Consider the following 20,927-nt stretch of genomic DNA (forward strand, 5'->3'; position numbering starts at 1 on the left):
AAGTTCCGGATCGGCCCACTGTCGTTCAGCGAAGTCGTCGGTAGTGATCGTTCCCAAGAAGTAGTCGTCATCTGGGTCGTCGGGTGGTGGTTGGTCGACAGGCGCACGAGAGAGACAGTCGGCGTCGGAGTGTTTCTTGCCGGACTTGTAAATGACAGTAATGTCATATTTTTGAAGTCTCAGGCTCCATCGTGCGAGGTGATCTGAAGGGTCCTTCAAGGTGGCTAGCCAACACAAGGCGTGGTGGTTGCTCACAACTTTGAAGGGCCTGCCGTAGAGGTAGGGGCGAAATTTCGACGTAGCCCAGATGATGGCGAGGCACTCCTTTTCGGCTGTGGAATAATTGACTTCTGCTTTGGATAGCGATTGGCTGGCGTAACTAATAACCCTTTCAAGTCCGTCAGCCCTCTGCACAAGAACGGCGCCAAGGCCTACGCTGCTTGCGTCAGTGTGTATTTGTGTCTCGGCGAATTCGTCGAAATGAGCAAGTAACGGAGGCGTCTGGAGGCGATGCTAAAGCTCCTGGAAAGCGTGTTCTTGCGGCGTTTCCCACTTAAACTGCACGGCGGCCTTGGTAAGGTTAGTGAGGGGATCGGCGATGCGGGCGAATGTTTTCACGAACCGTCTATAGTAGGCGCACAGGTCCAGAAATCGGCGCACCACCTTCTTGTCAGTGGGTGGCGGGAAGTCGGCGATGCCGGCATTTTTCCGTGGATCGGGACCGACTCCAGAATTGGTAATCACGTGCTCCAGAAACAAGAGCTCTTCGTACGCAAATCTGCACTTTTCTGGCTTCAGTGTGAGTCCGGACATCTTGATGGCTTGAAGTACAGCTTCAAGGTGCCGATGATGCTCGTCGAAACTCGAGGAAAGAAGACGACGTCGTCCAAGTACACAAGGCAAGTCTGCCACTTCAATCCTGCCAGTACTGTATCCATAACGCGTTGAAAAGTTGCAGGCGCTGAGCAAAGGCCGAAGGGCTTCACCTTAAACTCGAAGAGGCCGTCCGGTGTTATAAACGCCGTCTTCTCTCGGTCTCTTTTGTCGACTTCGATTTCCCGATAGCCAGTCTTGAGGTCCATTGACGAAGAGTACTTGGCGCTATCGAGCCGATCAAGTGCGTTGTCTATTCGTGGGAGAGGATACACGTCCTTTCTTGTGATTTTGTTCAGGCGGCGATAATCGACGCAGAAACGTAGGGTCCCATCCTTTTCTTCACTAACACCACGGGGGACGCCCATGGACTCTTGGACGGCTTGATGATGTCATCCCGCAGTATTTCATCAACTTGTCTCTCCATGGCCTCACGTTCTCGCGTCGAAACCCTGTATGGACTCTGACGGAGTGGTCTGGCATTTTCTTCGGTTATGATGCGATGTTTCGTGATTCGGGTCTGCCGAATTTTTGATGACGATGAAAAGCAATCTTCGTATTGCAGGAGCAGGGCCTTGAGCTGTTCTTGCTTATGGTTTGGAAGTCTCGGATTGACGTCGAAAGCTGTGGGAGGGGCTTGGTTCCTCTGAGCAGGTTCCGCAGAATCGGCGAGGGCGAAAGCACTGGTGGCGTCCACAATTTCTTGGATGTATGCGATCGTTGTGCCTTTGTTCACATGTTTGTACTCATTGCTGAAATTCGTGAGCATAACCGTGGCTTTGCCTCCCCGCAGCTCTGCAATTCCTCTTGCGACACAAATATTTCGAGTGACCAACAGATGCTGACTGCCTTCAACGACGCCTTCCAGGTCAGGTGATTTAGGAGCGCCGACTGAAATAATGACGCTTGAGCGAGGCGGAATGGTGACTTGTTCTTCCGCACATTCATGGCATGGTTTTCTGACGGCGTGCGCGGCGGTAGTGCTTCTTCCATGGATAACGTTATCGACTTTGTTCTTAGGTTGATGACAGCACCATGGAGGCATAAGTAGTCCATACCAAGGATGTCATCTCTCGAGCAACGCTGTAGGACTGCGAAGTCTGTAGGATAAGTGCGGCCGTTAATGGTGACTCTCGCTGTGCAGATTCCTGCAGGCGTTACGACATGACCTCCGGCTGTGCGGAATTCAGGGCCTTCCCAAGCTGTCCGAGCTTTCTTTAACTTCACGGCGAACGACCCACTGAAGACAGAATAGTCGGCTCCAGTATCGATGAGAGCGGTCACACTGTGGCCGTCGACAAGAACGTCGAGGTCGCTAGTTCACCGTCTTGCATTACAGTTAGGGCGTGGCGTCGGGTCACGGCTGCGTCGGCTTGTTCCGCTGCTTCCATGTTGCGTCGTCTGGCCACCTTCGGTAGGTGAGCTTTTGCCATCAGCGCTTTGCCTGGTTGGTGTTGTGTTCAGAAAGCTCCGTCGCGGCGGCGTCGTCGTCGGAGGATCTTCGGTAGTTCGTCGCACAGCGACCGCACCTCCATCGGTTGCTGCCCTTGGTTTTCCGGATACGGGCTAGGAGACCGGCCCCGCGTTGGGCCAGAGTACTGCTGGGGGTGCGGTGACATGCGGCGGCTGGGCGACGGCGAACGGTAAGGACTTCGTGGTATCCATTGAGTTCCTGTCAGGTAGTCGGCGATGTCACGTGGCCGATATCCTGGCTGCGGACGCGGTGCATTGATGGCGAAGCCACGCAGTCCTATCTGTCGGTGCTGGCAATGGCGGTATGTGTTCCAGGCCTCGCCGCAGTGGTTGCACAGTGGGCGGTTGTCAGGTGCACGCCAAACGTCCGCTATCCTCGGCGCACTGCGCTGGCCCGCTGGGGAACGGTAGCACGTCGGCAGGGGTGGTGGCGGCGGTGGGGTTTGGCGACGGAAGTGCGACGGGGCGGCGTTTTGGCGGGGAGGAGCGTTGTGGTGCACTGCAGCGGCGTAGCTCATAGTTTCTGGCTCGGGCAGCGGTGTTTGGGGAATTCGAAGCGATTGCCGAACTTCTTCTCGCATAATATCGGCGATCGAATCCACTTGAGGCTGCGTCGAAGGCAACAGTTGGCGCAGCTCTTCCCGCACGATCACTCGGATCGTTTCACGCAGGTCTTCGGAGTCACTGGCTTGAGCAGCAGCGCATTCTGGAGTCAGGCGACGATAATACTGTCTGGTGCGCATGTCCAGGCTTTTTTCGATGGTGGTCGCCTCGGATACAAATTCTTGGACAGTTTTTGGTGGATTCCTCATTAGTTCCACGAAGAGCTCCTGTTTGACCTCTCGCAAGAGGAAACGAACTTTCTTCTCCTCAGGCATGCCTGGGTCAGCGTGACGGAATAGGTGGGTCATCTCCTCTGTGAAAATTCCAACCTTTTCATTTGGTAGCTGAACCCGGGTCTCTAGTAAGCTGCAGCCATCTCTTTGCGAGCGACGCTCGCGAACGTTTGCAGAAATGCGCCGCAGAAGACATCCCACGTTCGGAGCGTGGACTCCCGATTCTCTAGCCAGGTCCTTGCGGTGTCTTCCAGGTATAAGTACACACGATGGAGCTTTTCTTCGTTGTCGCAACGGTTGAGGGCGGCCACACGGTCGTTTGTTTCTAGCCAGGTCTCCGGGTCTTCAAACTATGACCCATAGAACGTTGGTAGTTCCCTAAGTTGATGAATGACGATCGCAGGCTGGGACGCTCCGGTTGTCATGGTCGCTGCAGTCGAGGTCATGGCCTTGGTCTTGAGCGCCTTGTCTTGTAGAAGCCCCTACTCATGTGGGAGACCTTGCTGTCGGTGGCCTGTTCGCTGCTCTTGGTTGGCGTCGGTGTCTTCGCGACATGGGCTGGGTTCACGGCTTGACGGGGGCGTCCGATACATGAACGAAGCAGCACCTCCACCAGATGTCACGGAATCCTGACGTGGCCTAAGACAGGAGACTTTGTGTTGGAATTTAACTGTTTATTTGGGCGAACCTGTGCCCGCTAAAGGGAAAGTCCGATTACAGTAGCAGTCTTGGACTGATAGCGGTGAACGGAGCGTCGGCCGTTGATCAACTACTAACAAGCGGCAGTGTGCGTCGGCATTTATAGTCTTGCCATTGAATGTTCTAGGATTATCGCTGGCGGTGGCATAGGTTCCAGAATAATCTGTACAGTTCGCAGAGTGGGCGTGATCTTATCGCATTGATCGACTAAAATCCGGAAGCTTCTCGAAAACTGCACGCGCGTTTTGTGCTGAGAATTTTGTAGTGTTTTGGGGCAATAACAAAACTTGAGAAATGGAACGTGGCAATATAAATATATATATATTTATATATATATATTGTTAAGGCGTTTCTGAGCCGGCACACAGCGAGCATGCACAATGGCGACAGTAACGGCCAAGCACGGGCTCTGAGCGCGAGCGGCATCCTTTTCGGGTAGACCTACTAGAAGGCACCTGAGAGTTCGACCAATTTAAGTGATCGGAAACTTCTTCGCAATTACCCCGGGGTCGAAGAGGGAGCCGCCTGGCGACCTAACAGCTTGTCGCTATGAGCGGGTCATAGTAAGCCTTCAGGCGCTCCACGTTGACTATGTCGCGCCCGCGACGGCGCATGCCCGAAGTTTTTTCAATTGGTTCGATCAGATAGTTGACCGGAGATGTGCGGTCGATGACACGGTAGGGGCCTCCATATTTCGAGGGTAGTTTGGAAGAAAGGCCAGCTGCAGAGGTCGGGATTGAGAGCCATACAAGAGAACCAGGAAGGAGCGTGAGCTCAGAAGTGGCGGAGCCATCACGAATACTCTTCTGCCGCCCTTGCTCATGCGTCGTAAAAGTATTGGAAAGCTCTCGACACTCTTCAGTAAGCCTGGCTGTCTCATAAATAGGTGCGTACTCAGATGTATCCGACGTGTATTTGAGTATCTTGTCGATAGTGTGTGACGGGTGCCTTCCGTACAGCAAGAAGAAAGGTGAAAAACCGGTTTTTCTCTGAGGGGCGGTGTTGTAGGCGTATGTGACGAAGGGCAGTATAGTATCCCAATTCGTGTGGTTGGCGGCGACGTACATCGAAAGCATGTCGCCGAAGGTGCGGTTAAAGCGTTCGGTGAGACCATTCGTCTGCAGGTGGTAAGCAGTAGTTTTGTGGTGGACAGAATGGCACTCCGTGAGAATGCCTTCGACGACTTCTGACAAGAAGACACGGCCTCGATCGCTGGGAAGCTCCTGAGGTGGACCGTGGCGCAGTATTAATCGATGCAGTAGGAAGGCCGGAACATCACGCGCAGTAGCCGCAGGGATAGCGGCGGTTTAGGCGTATCGCGTTAAATGATCTACGGTGACGATGATGGCCCAGCTGTTACCAGCCGACGTCAGATGAAGTGGTCCATACAAATCGATACCTATGCGCCCAAACGGACGCTCAGGGCAAGGTAACGGTTGCTGACTGGCTGGCGACATGTGAGCTGACGGTTTGCGGCGTTGGCAAGCGAGGCAGGAGCGAACGAACTGCTGCACGTAGCGGTGCATCCCACGTCAGAAGTAGCGTTGTCGAATGCGATGGTAGGTTTTGAATAAGCCAGAGTGCGCGCATTGCGGATCAGAATGGAATGATTTACATATCTCTCCCCGCAGACTGCGGGGTATCACGAGTAACCACAGCCGGCCATCGGCGTCGTAATTGCGTCGGTGTAGAAGGCCGTCACGAATGGCGAAATGACGAGCTCGACGACGCAAGGCACGCGTGGATGGCGTTGCAGATCGATCAGAGAGCAAGTCGATCAGTTGGGCGATCCAATTATCCTTTCCCTGTTCGGTAGCGATGATGTCAACATCAATGGCAGAAACAGCAGCCGAGGATACTGAGCAGAGCACATCACCTTCAGGCAGAGGGGAGCGCGAGAGGGCGTCGGCGTCAGCATATATATATATATATATATATATATATATATATATATATAGAGAGAGAGAGAGAGAGAGAGAGAGAGCGAAAAGCAAAGGGATCGTTTAAACATTGCAAACTACAGGCCTATTTCCTTATCGTGTACGTCATGTAAGCTATTGGAACACACAGTCGCACAATACATCACAGCATTTCTTGAAGAAAACCACCTGCTGTCACCCTTACAGCACGGATTTAGGAAAAAATTATCAACCACAACGCAGCTAGTTGCAACAATTCATGAGTTTACGTCGTCGCTTGATGCGGGGAATCAAACTGATTCTTTTTTTTATATTTTAGTAAAGCCTTCAATCTTGTCACGCATAGGAAACTCATTTCTAAATTACATATTCTAGGTCTACTCGTTAACCTCATTGACTGGATCCGTTCTTACCTTCACTATCGCAAGTAGTATGTTAAAGTAAATGACTGCATGTCTGGTATTCAGCCAGTATTATCCGGAGTTCCTCAAGGTAGTGTTTTGGGACCTATTCTCTTTCTAGTGTATATAAATGACAATTTTGAATCAATAGACACATCACAAGTCCACATAAAGCTTTTTGCAGATGACTGGATACTTTTTAAAAGGATTACTGCTCCGAATGAGCAGAAATGCCTGCAATCCAAACTTTTGACCATTTCCAAGTGGTGTGAAGATTGGTCAATGAAATAAATTGCGATAAATCAGTTGTCATGCATATAACGAATAAGAAACACCGTTTTAATTTTACGTATTCTCTCAACAAATGTCCATTGACTGAGGTTAACGAATATAAATATTTGGGCGTCACAATTACAAGCCACGTAACATGGACAAGCCACAATATAAAACATGCTGATCTGCTTCTAGGAAGCTCGATTTTTTGAGACACAAATTAAAAACAGTGCCCCCAGAAATCAAAATGTTGGCCTACAATGCTTTTATAAGACCAAAGTTAGATTATGCTAGTGTCGTTTGGGACCTACATATAAAGAAAGATGTTAAGAAGCTTGAGATGGTGCAGCGAAAGGCGGTTCGCTTTATCTTTAATGCCTACCACAGAAATGACTCGCCAACAACGATCATGGCCATTAGTGATATCCCTACTTTACAATACCGAAGAGCTGCTGCCCGGCTGAAATTTCTACACTCACTTTATTTCCGTAAACTTAACATTTGTCCAGAGCCTTATATAAGAAATGGAATCTCAAGACAAATTCGACATACTCACAGTTACACTCTTGAACCTTACTTCGCACGTACTAATCTTTTCATGAACTCGTTCTTTCCTCGGACGATCAATGATTAGAACGCGTTATCTTTTGAAGCATTCTGTGATAATGAAAATCCTGACTTCGATAACTAGGTATCTTTCCGTTTTTAACCGTACAACTCAAGATCTCAGACTGTCTCACGTTGTATTTGATTTGCATTCTCCAGTTGCAGTTTGCGATTTCTTGCTGCCATTTCATCATCATCATCATTATAATGATGATGAAATGGCAGCATCATCATCAGCCTGATTACGTCCACTGCAGGACAAAGGCCTCTCCCATGTTCCGCCAGTTAACCCGGTCCTGTGCTTGCCGCTGCCAATTTATACCCGCAAACTTCTTAATCTCATCTGCCCACCTAACCTTCTGTCTCCCCCTAACCCGCTTCCCTTCTCTGGGAATCCAGTTAGTTACCCTTAATGACCAGCAGTTATCTTGTCTACGCGCTACATGCCCGGCCCATGTCCATTTCCTCTTCTTTATTTCAACTATGATATCCTTAACCCCCGTTTGTCCCCTAATCCACTCTGCTCTCTTCTTGTCTCTTAAGGTTACACCTACCATTTTTCTTTTCATTGCTCGCTGCGTCGTCCTCAATTTAAGCTGAACCCTCTTTGTAAGTCTCCAGGTTTGTGCTCCGTAGCTAAGTACCGGCAAGATACACCTGTTATATACCTTCCTCTTGAGGAATAGTGGCAATCTACCTGTCATAATTTGAGAATGCTTGCCGAATGTGCTCCACCCCATTCTTATTCTTCTAGTTACTTCAATCTCGTGGTTAGGCTCGGCGGTTATTACCTGCCCTAAGTAGACATAGTCTTTTACGACTTCAAGTGCACTATTACCTATCTCGAAGCGCTGCTCCTTTCCGAGGTTGTTGTACATTGCTTTCGTTTTCTGCAGATTAATTTTAAGACCCACCTTTCTGCTCTCCTTGTCTAACTCCGTAATCATGAGTTGCAATTCGTCCCCTGAGTTACTCAGCAATGAAATGTCATCGGCGAAGCGCAGGTTACTAAGGTATTCTCCATTAACTCTTATCCCTAACTGTTCCCATTCTAGGCTTCTGAAAACCTCCTGTAAGCACGTGGTAAATAGCATTGGGGAGATTGTGTCCCCCTGCCTTACACCCTTCTTGATTGGTATTCTGTTGCTTTCTTTATGAAGCACTATGGTAGCAGTTCATCCCCTGTAGATTTCTTCCAGAATGTTTATATATACTTCATCTACGTCCTGATTCCGCAGTGTCTGCATGACGGCTGATATTTCTACTGAATCAAACGCCTTCTCGTAATCTATGAAGGGTATGTATAGTGGCCGGTTAGACTCTGAGCTTATCTCTATTACCTGATTGATAGTATGAATGTGGTCAATTGTTGAGTAGCCTGTTCGAAATCCTGCTTGTTTCTTCGGTTGATTGAATTCCAATGTTTTCTTTACTCTGTTAGCAATTACCTTTGTAAATAGCTTGTATACTACAGAGAGCAAGCTGATTGGCATGTAATTCTTCAAGTCCTTGTAATCTCCTTTCTTATGTATTAAGATGATGTTAGCATTCTTCCAAGACTCTGGTACCCTTCCCGTCAGGAGACACCTCATAAAGAGGGTGGCTAGTTTTTCTAACACAATCTGTTCTCCATCTTTCAGCAGATCTGATGTTACCTGATCCTCACCAGCAGCTTTGCCTCTTTGCATGCTCTCCAGAGCTTTTCTGACTTCTTCTGTCATTACTGGTGGGGTGTCATCTGGGTTACTGCTAGTTCTTACAGTATTTAGGTCGTGGTTGTCTCGGCTACTGTACAGATCTCTGTAAAACTTCTCCGCTATTTTAACTATCCTATCCATATTGGTAGTTATTTTGCTGTCATTTAACTTTGTTCAAATGCTATCCTGTGTTCTAGTGCCTTAACATGTTTTTATTGCTTGAACTTTCTTTTTATTTTAGTTACATTGTGAATCACTTTGTATTATGCCCCCCTGCTTGGTATTTCGACCACAGTATTCTATATATATATATATATATATATATATATATATATATATATATATATATATATATATATATATATATATATATATATATATATATATATATATATATATATATATATATATATATATATATATATATATAAGTGCAAGAAAGAAGAAAAAAAACCTAAAAAACACTCCGGCACACGGAATCAAACGTGGGACCTCTGGGTCGTCAAAGCGAGGCGTTAGCCACTGAGCCAAGCCAGAGCATGTTCTTCACCGTTGGTACAAGGCGCGACGCCAGCACGGTCCCGAAGGCGCCACTGCTCCCAAACTCACCGCTGCCAAGGTCACTGGCTGTTTGGGAGCGTGTGTTTCTCAGCTCGCGACTGCTTCTCCGCAGAGGTGCTAGACGAGCGGAAAAGACGACGGTGAGTTAAGACGAGGTTTATGTACAGCATAGAAATGGAGGCTTTACGAATTCGGCACTGGGGCCGACAGCTTAGGGACTCGAAGAGCCGAGGTTCTTCTCTCTGACACATAGGTCCATTTCTGGCAACGCGCCGCTTCGCTTTTTGATAGGCACCGGGTGGACCTTTACGTCACCAACGTCCAATGAGAAGCGCCGCTGGCCATGGTGTCAGATTCCTCCAGTCAGGAACCGCAGCTCGGTTGCGTCATGATCCTAAATTCCGAAGCCGCTGCACTGGGTTGCACCTAAGGACGAGTCATGTTGCCGCACATTGCGTAAGACTCGCCAGATTGGTTGGCGCCGTTTGCATGATGTCGTTGAGATGATTACATCAAGTGGGCTCGCTCGCTGGCCTTGACACAGATTGTTTTTGCCGAGTTAATGACGTTCGGTGTAGACTCCCAGGCGTAACAGCACCCCACCGCCAGACAATGCTCCGGAAAGACGAGCTGCTCCCACGTGGCTGGGATGTCAGGCGCGCTCGTTCGCAGGTCCCTCCAGGTTTGCCTCCAGCGCCTGGGGGAGGATGTAGCTCCAAGCCCAGTTCCGTGAACACATACCAATACTGAGGACAGATCCTAGCCCCACTTACTTGTCGCCAAAACTTGTCGACTTGCTTCGCTCGTCTCTTCTGACGATTTCTGGTCTCATCACTTGTCGATGTTTCTACAATTTGTCAAGAACGGTTCGACAACAGACAACACACGACACAAGCAAATGCCCTCGGTTATCCAATAGAACACTAGACAAAGTATTGTACAACATATACCTAGCTACGTGGCTATCGCCATTTCGTTCCCTCTACACCAAGAGGCACATGTATTACACAAGACTCTTTATATGAGAACTCAAATTTTTACACGTACAACAACGTAATGAAATAGAATACAACATAAAGTGGGCCCCTTGAGATCACTCTGATCGAGAGCGCTCAGTTAAGGCCGTGATGAGGACAAAATTCTCCCCTGACTCGCCTGCAAAAGACCGAAAGGTTGAGAAGGTACTAACTAAAACGAACGCACGGTTCAATGCTCTGCATTAGCATTTAGCTTTTCTTTCTTGTTGCGAACATTCCAGATGTGCTGCTGAAGAATCATGCTCCACTTCAGTAGCCGGCCACTTTTAGGCGACGTGTTATTTAACCAGTTTAGAGGACAGTGCTCTATTTAAACCACAAACCTTGAACCGGAGACATACCAGGCTAGCTTTTGACCGGCCCACACGAAGCAAGCGCATTAATTCTTTTTCAACGGTACTGTATGCATCTTCCCTGCTGCTCAGTTTTCGATATAAATACAGAACTGGCTTTTCATTATCAGAACTGTCTTCCTGGCACAATATAGCTTCGAACTCCAGCGTTTTATTGATCTCCTCTTTCATGATCAACTTTCACACAAGACAACATCGATACGCTTACTATGAATTGGCTCCTCACAAGTTAGTTTGGTATCGTGTTCAATCACCGTCGTGTTTCCGGGACGGTCCGAAAACAGGTCTTTAAACTCGGAAACAGTACTCTTCAAGTACTGCTTCTGGACTTCACTTAACCCTTTCAGCCCTGGATTTTTTATTTTGTTCGGATACACTTTTTGTGCGCGTTTTTCTCGTGGTTAGGACCTCAGAAGACCACAAACAAAAAATTGAGCCAATGGTACAAGCATTTTTGGATTAATTAACGTGGCATCAAATTAGGTGATTAAGGCCCAGTGATTGGAAAATGAATAAAATGGCTTCTTTTTGCCTGCCAATCAATGGTGTGTACAAAATGGCAACCCACGTCTTACTTTTCAGCTTAATACTCACTGAAACAGCTCCGGTACGCCATACCAAAAATGGCGCTTACCCTCCTAAACTTACGCGCCTCAGCTTCACGGAAGACCTCGGTCGCGCTTCTTCTTCTTTGTGGCTGCTACTTCCACCAATGTGCCACAATATTGGTGTCAATTGCAGTGGGGATCATTGAAGAACTATGGCCCCAAGAATGAGTAGTATTGGTTACGTTTCCGAGATACTAGGGGAAATGTTGTGCGGTGGTTTGAATTGACACCACAAGGGCCGAAAGGGTTAACCTAGGCTCCAGGTGCAACTGCTCCGAGATTACATCGGATCCCCTTTTGATTACATCACTAGAAGTCAGAATTTCTACTCCCTCTTCCTCTGAAGCATTCAAAAGCAGATTTACGATCGCTTGACTTTGAACGTATGGTTTCATCAAGTTACTGTGATAAATTTTGTTCGGCTGCCTCCCTAATTTCACTTCATAATTGGTATCAGAAGGCATCAATATTACTTATGCGGGCTTTTCCCAAATAACCATAAGCTTGTTCTCTTTAGATGGCCACAGCAACATCACCTGACTACCTATTTCTAAGGTGCGCTTCTTCGACGATTTGTCGTAGCACTCCTTCGACAACACTTGTGCAGCCCTCATGTGGCTTTCCACAAGATCTTTTATTTTTTCAAGCCTCTGAGGGAGGGCTAGAACATACGCAACTACATCAGGGTGCTCATAGAATCCCTCCCAGGATTCGCGTAGCATTCACAATAGTGTTCGCAAACTCCTGGCATACACAGGCTCTGCAGGGCTAGAACCAGTGCTCTGATGAGGAGCTGATCCCAAAGCGAACATAGCGGGAGGAATACTTGCGTCCCAGTCGCATTTGTGCTCGTAGAAAAGAACTCTCAGTATTCGTTTAAGAACGGAATGTATGCGCTCTACCGGATTAGGTTGCGGGTGATGGATCGAGATGTGCACTACTTTTATTCCACCTTTATCCAAAAATGTAGAGGTAAGGCAGCTGGTGAACCCGTTACCATTGTCGCATTGAATTTCAGAAGGAAATCCGAGGCGTGAAAATATAGATAGCAGTGCATCCACGACAAGAGGGAATTGAGCTCCTTAAGTGTTATCGCTTCTGGAAATTTTGTGGCTACACAGATGGCGTCAGAATGAACCAACAACCTGACCTTGACTCTGGTAATGGCCCAACAATATCAATTACTAGGTGCCGGAAAGGTTCTGTGATAATTGGCACAAGCTTCATGGGTGCCTTCCACTTGTGCACGGATTTCTGCGCTCTCTGACAAGTGTCGCATGAGCCTAAAGTCTTCGTTATACTTCAAGCATTTCGGCAAATAAAACTCAAGGGAAACTAGCCTTGGTCTTCTTTATACCAAGATGCCCTGCCCACGCATTTTCATGCGCCAGTCCAATAGTTGGCAACGATACGTTTGTGGCACCAAGAGCTGCTTATACTTGCAACCGTGACAGTTGTGTAGCTCTGATACAGAAGCCATGTCTTCTCAAAAAAAAAAAAAAGAAACAGTCTTTTTTTTCCCCAGGTTTACGCTTTCCATTAGCGCTTTAATCAAGAGCTCCTCACGCTGCTCTCGAATGAACGTTTCTCGATCAACCCTCGACAGCTCACTCCAACTTTCCGCTACAGGCGAGAACATTGCACCCCTTTCGCTTTCATCCAATGGCGGCATGTCGTCTTCTCCGCCGACAGAGACGGCTTCCGCGATGGGCGGCTCGAATGACTTATCCGGAGAATTACTTGTCCGAGGCACCGTAGCCTCACCGCCAAGGTCACACAGATCAGCCTCTTTAGCAGGTGGCTAAACGAGATCAAGTTCCTGTGAAAGCTTCCGCGCTTCCGATCGCGTGAAGGCCGTGTACGCTAAGTTAGAGAAGAATGATTTACCCTGCTTTTTGAGAAGCTGTTAAGAGTTATTGAGAAGCGTGGCAGACACAGCTGCTTCAGTGCGAAGCTTACCGAACAGGCCTTCAATGACAACCGTAGCGATTGGTGAGAAAACACTCTGCTCCTCGGCGAGTTGCCTGATCCACACACATTCTCCTGTAAACTCGTCCGGAGACACCAGTGAAGGATGAACAACGTCCATGGTTGCCGCTGAGTCTCGAAGGGCTCGACCCATTTTTCCAATCACGCTCTTTGAGATGTGGCTCTAACAACCGCGCGTTCTTTTCCGATTCTTAGATTCTTGCGAAAGCAAACTTTTGCTTACAGTTTACCGCGATGTGCCCTTCCTTTTTGCAGTTGTAGAAGATTAGCGGCTTCGGTGATTCTAACGCCCATGTGGTATCAGTGCGTTGTTTAGGAAGCTCACTCAATCTCTCCGCTTCCGTTTGCCCTTACCCTACAGTGTCCTTCGTAAGAGACGGGTCCTTTCCGAAATCACAGTACGGAGATGGTTCCTGTTCATCAGGTTTCTCTGAAAAGCCCTCTTTTCTTTCATACTTTTGAACGCGCACTGCTCTTGTATGCAATTTTCCGCGAGTATAATACTCCTCAGCTTACTCTGCTGCCTTGTTTATTTTTACTTCACCAAGTTTTACCTGCAGCCAAAGCTTGACATACTCCTCAATGCAGCGGTAGAATTTTTCAAATTCAATGCATTCTGCCACTTTATCGTGATCACCATAAACACCTTCGGCCTTGATCCATTCAATTAAATCAGCTTTAGGACGAAACGCGAAGTCAACGTGTGACGCATTCCCCTTGTTAGCATACCGGAACCTTTGCCGGAAAGCCTCTGGTGACAACATAATATGTCTCAAAAGCACTTCTTACCTCGTCATAGTTCTCAGACGCTTCCCTCGACAAGCACGTTATCACGTCGGAAACTTCGCCGGGAAGATGAGCTAACAGGTTCTGCGCCCAAAGGAACCGCTCCAAGGCATTTCGCTCGTAGACGTGTGCGAACTTGACGAGATACCTTGCCATCTTCTCGGCGACAACGAACGGTGGCAGTTGGTCCCGAATTCCATGACCACTGACCTGAACTGTCGCAGAAGCTATGCTAGGCGCCTGCTAACACTGTAGGATTGCCAGTTCTATTCGTTTCAGCTCGAGGCACTCCTGTCTCACGGCCTCCTCATGGCATTCTCGTCTTTCAGCTTTTTTGCGTTCGCGACGCCTTTCATCTAATTCGCGCTCGCGAACTTCTTGTTTTTCAACCTTCTCGTGGCCTGCTTGATATCCGCCCAGGCCTCATCGACTTCCTGAGTCCTCACTCCTGCATCCCTCATGATCTCAAGGATCGCTTGCTTTCGTTTCGCACTGCCCAAACAAGGCATAGTTCAACACAAATTTCGATGGGTCCCTTCACCTTCAGGTTCCCCATCGTTTAGACTAGCCTCTTGAAGTTTTCCTGTATTAAGAATCTACTTGCTGCACCGGCTATAAGTCGATCAGCAAGGCACGCAAGCAATTTTAAACACTGCCGTGTTTACACCCTCCGCATTTACTTTGGTTTTAAAGCGCTGACTTGGCCTAAAACGATCGAAGCTCACTCACTAATGCTTCACACCGCCCTTCTCTGACTACTATAACCTGTGCTAGAATAGTCTGGTGAACTGAGAAGAAAACATCAGGCACACACCGCATCGATGTCGCTGACGCCGGCTGATCCCGCAGATGTCATCTACTGTTATGAGGCGTGACGCCAACATGGTGCCGATGGCGCCACTACTCCGAAACTCGCCGCTGCCAAGGTCACTGGCTGTTTGGTAGCGTGTGTTTATCAGCTCGCGGCTGCTTTTGCGCAGAGCTTATAGGCGAGTGGACAAGACGACGGTGAGTTAAGGCGAGGTTTACGTACAGCCTAGCAATAGAGGCATTACAAATTCGGCACTGGGGCCGACAGCGCAGGGACTCGAAGGCCTGAGATGTCTTCTCTCTGACGCATACGTCGGCTGCTCTCTGACCCATAGGTCAGCTACTGGCAACGCGTCGCTTAGCTTTTTAAAGGACCTTCAACGGAAAAAAATTGGTCTGTCTGTCTGTCTGTCTGTCTGTCTGTCTGTCTGTCTGTCTGTCTGTCTGTCTGTCTGTCTGTCTGTCTGTCTGTCTGTCTGTCCGTCCGTCCGTCCGTCCGTCCGTCCGTCCGTCCATCTATCTATCTATCTATCTATCTATCTATCTATCTATCTATCTATCTATCTATCTATCTATCTATCTATCTATCTATCTATCTATCTATCTATCTATCTATCTAGCCACCTACGACATTTAGCGCTCCTGGCCGTTTCGATTATGGTACCAATACCAAACTTGGTATGGCGTAACATGACTTTATGAAAAACATGTTTGACAAGTCATAACATGAAAATCATGACATGTATGTCATGAATGTCATGATTTACATTTCATGGTCCTGCCACTCTTGCAGTGGTTTCGATCACATGGTATGCTGCAAAACTGGTATGGTATGACATGATTACATGGCGAACACAAGCAACAGGCTCTAAGATGAAAATCACGACATGCTTGTCATGTAACAACATAACTACATGCCACGCTCATGATGCGCTCGTGGCCGCTTTGCTAGCGTCACATATACGAAATTTGGTGTTATGGTACGTGAATGGATGATGAAGGTATGTGACTGATGCAAACATGACAATCATGAGATGCGTGTCATGTAACAACATGACTACATGCAACGCTCATGACGTGCTGGTGGCCGTTTCCTTAGCTTCACTTATACCAATTTTTGGTATTATGGGTCGTGAATGGATGACAAAGGTATGATACTGGTGAAAACCTGATAAACATGAGATGTGTGTCATGTAACAACACGACTACAAGCTGTGATCATAGTGTGCTCGAAGCCGTTTTGCTAGCTTCACATGTACCATACTCGGTATTATGTCTCGCGAACAGTCGACATAGGTAAATGACATATACAAACATGATAATCACGACATGCGTGTCATGTAACAACTCGGCTTGATGCCACAGTCATGATGTGCTCCCGGTCGCTTCGCTAGCTTCACTTATGACAACTTTGGTATTACGTCACGCCAATGGTTTACGAAGGTATATGACTGGTGCAAACATGATTATCGTGAGATGCGTGTCTTGTGAGAACATGACTACATCCGCAGTCAAGGCACCAGTGAATTTCGACATGACGCGGTGCGTGCGCTCGCCAGCGTTCATTTCGTCGCGTCGTGCCGGCGTTGCCACGCCAGGTGCCGGTCTTGCCATATCTCGCAGGCGCGCATCGCACTGTGTTGCTTTGACGCATGCACGTTCCAGCACGTCCGGCGTCCCTCCGTCACGAAAAGAGGGAGACGCAGTGTTGTCTGGGTAATGAAGCGGCGAGAAATGCAGCATGTCGCATTTTGCGCCGGTTGCCGTCGGGCCGCGCCAACAGACGCTGGTCGCGCCTGGCGTAAGCATATAGCGTGCTCGCGTTTTGCTAACGTAGCGTCGCTGTGCCCAGCGTGCGCGCGCATGGACACTACATCACTACATTGGAGTATATTTGGCCTTTCATCTAGCTCCACATATACTAAATTAGATATTACGTGACGGGAATAGATTACGAAAGTAAACGACCCATCCAAACATGACAATCATGACATGAAAGTGATGTGCGGCATTCTTTACTTCCACCTCGTAACGTAGTGTTGATTCAAAGTAACATATCAACATTTCTCATTAGTGCATCGAATATCATTCTTTCCCACTGTACGTGGGATCTGCCAACTTTTTCTTTGACGACACGGTCGTGGCACCCGCCCGTCACTTTGCGTTCTACACCTTATCACCTCCGAGACTGGCGCGCATTTTGCTCTGCGGGCGCGGACGCCTCAGTTTTTCAAGATAACTGCCAGATGGCGCTCGTGTCTAACGTGCCTCGATGTGCTCGTTCGGCCTAACTGAGCGCCTCCAGAATACCATTCACCGATTTTCTTGCACAGAATATCAAATAAACGTTTTGTTCACTCTTGCCAGACGCAAGACTATCTTCTTTCGATGACATTTGCAGTGTAACAAGCAGATTCAGGTAAACTTTTTGAAGGCACCGGTGGACCTTTACATCAGCAACGTCCAAGCAGAAGCGTTGCTGGCCGGGAGATCAGATCTTCTAGTGAGGAACCGCTACTGGGTTGCGTCATGATCCTCGATTCCGGAGCCGCTGTGCTGGGTTGCACTTAAGGACTAGTGGTTTTGCCACACATTGCGTAAGACTCGCCAGACTGGATGGCGCCGCTTTCATGGTGTTATTGAGATGATGATGGCAGGCGGGCTCGCTCGCTGGCCTTGACACAGGTAGCATTTGCCGAGGCAATGACGTTCGGTGTGAACTCCCAGACGTAACACCGTTCAAACGGCAAGGTATTTATATCTACCACTTCCCCTAGCTCACGAGCATCTCGGGGGGAATAGTGTTTTCAGCACTACCAGGAAGATGGCGCAATGAGCATGCGTCACCACACCGCGTGGAGGTGCCCGCTCTAATCTTCTACGCATAGTTTGCCCGTTATAGAGAAGAGGTGCGATGCTCCCTCGCACGCGCTTATCTCATGGTTGTGAGGAGGGGAGAATCGTATGTATTGGCTGCCCTCGCGTTTTACCTGGAACGATTATGCGGTAGTTACGAGGCGCACAAAGATCACTGGAACTATTGCGGTCTGCGTTTGTGAAAAGCGCGTGCTTTCAGATACAGTGAAGTAACAAATGAGACGCTTATTCGCGCGCATCCGCACCTGTGAATACGATCCGTGCGTCTATTGTGCGTGAGAAACGTGGGGCCCGTTTCGATCGGCTTTGCATTCTGCGCGTGAACTTTTAATTTGTTGCTATCGCGTTCATTGCCTCGCCTTTACGGCAAAGCTGTGACTTTTTTTGCATTACACGTCTCTAGTATCATTAGTTTGTTTTGCCCCTCTATTTTGTTTTCCTGAAAACACCACGTGCCACGTAGAGTCCAGTACACGGCTAGATAATATCTCAGATACTACGTATCCAACCACAAAATAACTTTTTCACAAATATGAGTGCGTGTATGCGTTCTAAAAGTCTGTGCCAACCACGTTGCCCTACTTTAATTCACAACATTTATCAAGAATTAACACTGATTTCAGTTATTGAAGTTTTAATATTGCTGCTTACATATTCTATCAAAATAATTTTTACGCCGTGGTAGACCTCGGCCGGGCGTTTATTGAAATAGAATGGGGACAAATTTTACCGTTTATGTTTACTGAGAAGACCAAAAATATATTTTAATCGGTTAGATTTACCTATAACAGTTATGAACGTTTCATAGAATCAACATAAAACTGTTGTATTTTCTATTGTTGCATATCCAGGCAGTTCTCCATATATTACAGTGACGATTCAATTTACCGAAGTTATTACGGCGTGAATGCAGCATACGAAAGGACGAGTACAAGAAAGCGAACCACAAGTGCTTGTAGTGTTCACTTTTTTTATCTCGTCTTTTTTGCGCTATATTTACGCCACAATGAATCAGTATCAATTGGCCCACCTCTACGATTTCTTTCCCAAGGTTATGTTAAAATAATGACGTAGTCGGTACAACACATTTTCGGAATTCGGCTGATTTTTCACTGACGTCTTGTGAAATTAGACAAATATTAATCACACGTTTGCTTCATCAACCCAACATTATCCAATCATAGCACTACCTGACAAAATAACACAGGTAATTCAAGGAGTGCTCACTCACCATTTTATCGCCGCACCAGCAACCGCCTAGTCCCTCAACACTAGTGAGATCACAATGTGTCATTCGCGGCCATCACACGATCACCATTCGCACAACTTCCTTCTGTCGTTGGTAATCTTTGTTGCTGCTTGTCGCTTGCGATATCCAGAAGGTGCTCAGATTGATGTCCTTTTTTTGAACGTGGCCGAACGCTTCGTACATTCCTCCCTGCACCGGCTTGGTCGGTGTCATCTTGGTTTGTGGGGAGGGGCCTTCTGGCGGCGAGGCTGGCTACGTGACTTCTCGAGCAGCCAACAAATGCCGCTGAGCGATTAGCCGGAGAATCCGCGGAGTATCTACCGGGGCAAAAGCGATGTGCCGGAGGAGCATTACCGGAGCAACCACGGGAGCATAACCAGGGGAATGGTCCCGTTTTCCTCCGGTTTCCTTCGTCCGGTGCTCACCGGAGGAAAACGATGAAAAATGAATGTATTTGCTCCGGTACAGCCTGGTTTGAGTGAGGCCACTGGAGCTGACCGGGCGCATCAATACCTGATTCATCCAGCTGAGTATATTTTTGTTCACAGTGTACTTTAGACTTCCAGCGCATGTATGGGTTCATCTGTGTTCCGGAATACATTTTAAGGTATCTCTGTCCTGCCCTGACCAGCAGTGTACTACGTTATCATTTCTCCTGCATCTTAAGTAGGGCTGCAAAATGTGTACATGAACAAATAAATTCATACACTTACCATTCGCTGGCGCTGCTGCTGCTCCCGTCGGGGATCTGGGAGAAGTTGGCTTCGAACCTGGCGGTGGTGGTGGAGCAGCTGGTGTGGGCCCAGCCATTCTTGGCGCTACCATTCTGGGTGCAGCCATTTTTGATGGTAAGCCTACGACCACGAAGAAATTTTGTTAGTCCATTCGGCACAGCTTCTCGCCTAGTTGAGTCCGGCCGCCCACTGAATCCTTCTACAGAGGCGACAAAGGCTGTTCTTTGCTCCACAGCGCTGACGATGACAAGAGGCCTTGACAGCGTGGCTCGTGTGTGTCAGGCCTGCTCAGCCGAGTTTAGCGCCGACGTTGCACGCTGTCTTACCCAGCCCTGGAAAATCGCCGACGAATTCTGGCGCCGTCGAGCCACCGTGAGGCTCAGTATGCTAGGCTGGCGAGTCGTGGCTGAGGCAGAATGATGATGATAGTGGCATATCCAGCCGGATTGCGCTGCAGTTTCGAATTCGCCTTTTGATGCAAAACGACGAACACGTTAAAATAATAAAAATTCTACTTTTTTACCCCCATTTACATATCAAATTGATTTTCATTAGTGGTATTTGTGTTTTGACACATCTATATTGAAGGATATAGCCCATCCACTCCATAGTCATTCTTCCACAGTGGGTATGAGCAACAATACATATGAAAAAGAAGAAAACAAATTCGAGGACGCCTCAGACCATTCTTATCATCGTCGTCGACATCAGCAGTACTAGAGACTTTTAAATCATTAATCCGAGCAAACATTCATCTAGTGCGAATGATATGGGTGCCAGGCCATCGTAGTATATTTATAAACGAGATGGCTGACAAACTTGCGCGAACATCTCTTGATCTTCCGATTGCGCCAATCATGCCTCCTACAGCTTATGTAACAGCAGCGAGATTTAGAAAACTTTCCCTTCTTGAAGACTCATCAAAAACCATGATACCGAATCCAGATTTCTCGCACCTGCACTTCACATGGAATAATAAATGGTGTCCCACGCGTAAATTGGAAGTCTTGGTAACAAAATTACGTTGCCGTGTACCACCTCCTAATTTCTACTTAAACAGGTCTGGTCTGGTGCCATCCCCTCTGTGCTCAAGCTGTAACGAACCTGAATATATCGACCATTATCTTATCACATGTCACCGATTCA

The 20,927-nt window shown here is 47.9% G+C and overlaps 1 protein-coding gene across 2 annotated transcripts in view; it reads right to left on the reverse strand.

Annotated features, from left to right (window-relative positions):
* The window catches only part of LOC142772156 (uncharacterized), a 284,133-nt gene extending 263,953 nt beyond the window's left edge, over positions 1 to 20,180 (reverse strand). For both annotated transcript variants that reach the window (XM_075874306.1, XM_075874305.1), the window contains exon 1: positions 19,761 to 20,180. In XM_075874306.1, the coding sequence (XP_075730421.1) occupies positions 19,761 to 19,887 (127 nt within the window). In that variant the 5' untranslated portion in view covers positions 19,888 to 20,180. The remainder of the gene's footprint in view (positions 1 to 19,760) is intronic.
* Positions 20,181 to 20,927: the final 747 nt, after the last annotated feature.

The sequence above is a fragment of the Rhipicephalus microplus genome, chromosome 9 (assembly GCF_043290135.1).
Source record: "Rhipicephalus microplus isolate Deutch F79 chromosome 9, USDA_Rmic, whole genome shotgun sequence".
Taxonomy (NCBI): Eukaryota; Metazoa; Arthropoda; class Arachnida; order Ixodida; family Ixodidae; genus Rhipicephalus; species Rhipicephalus microplus.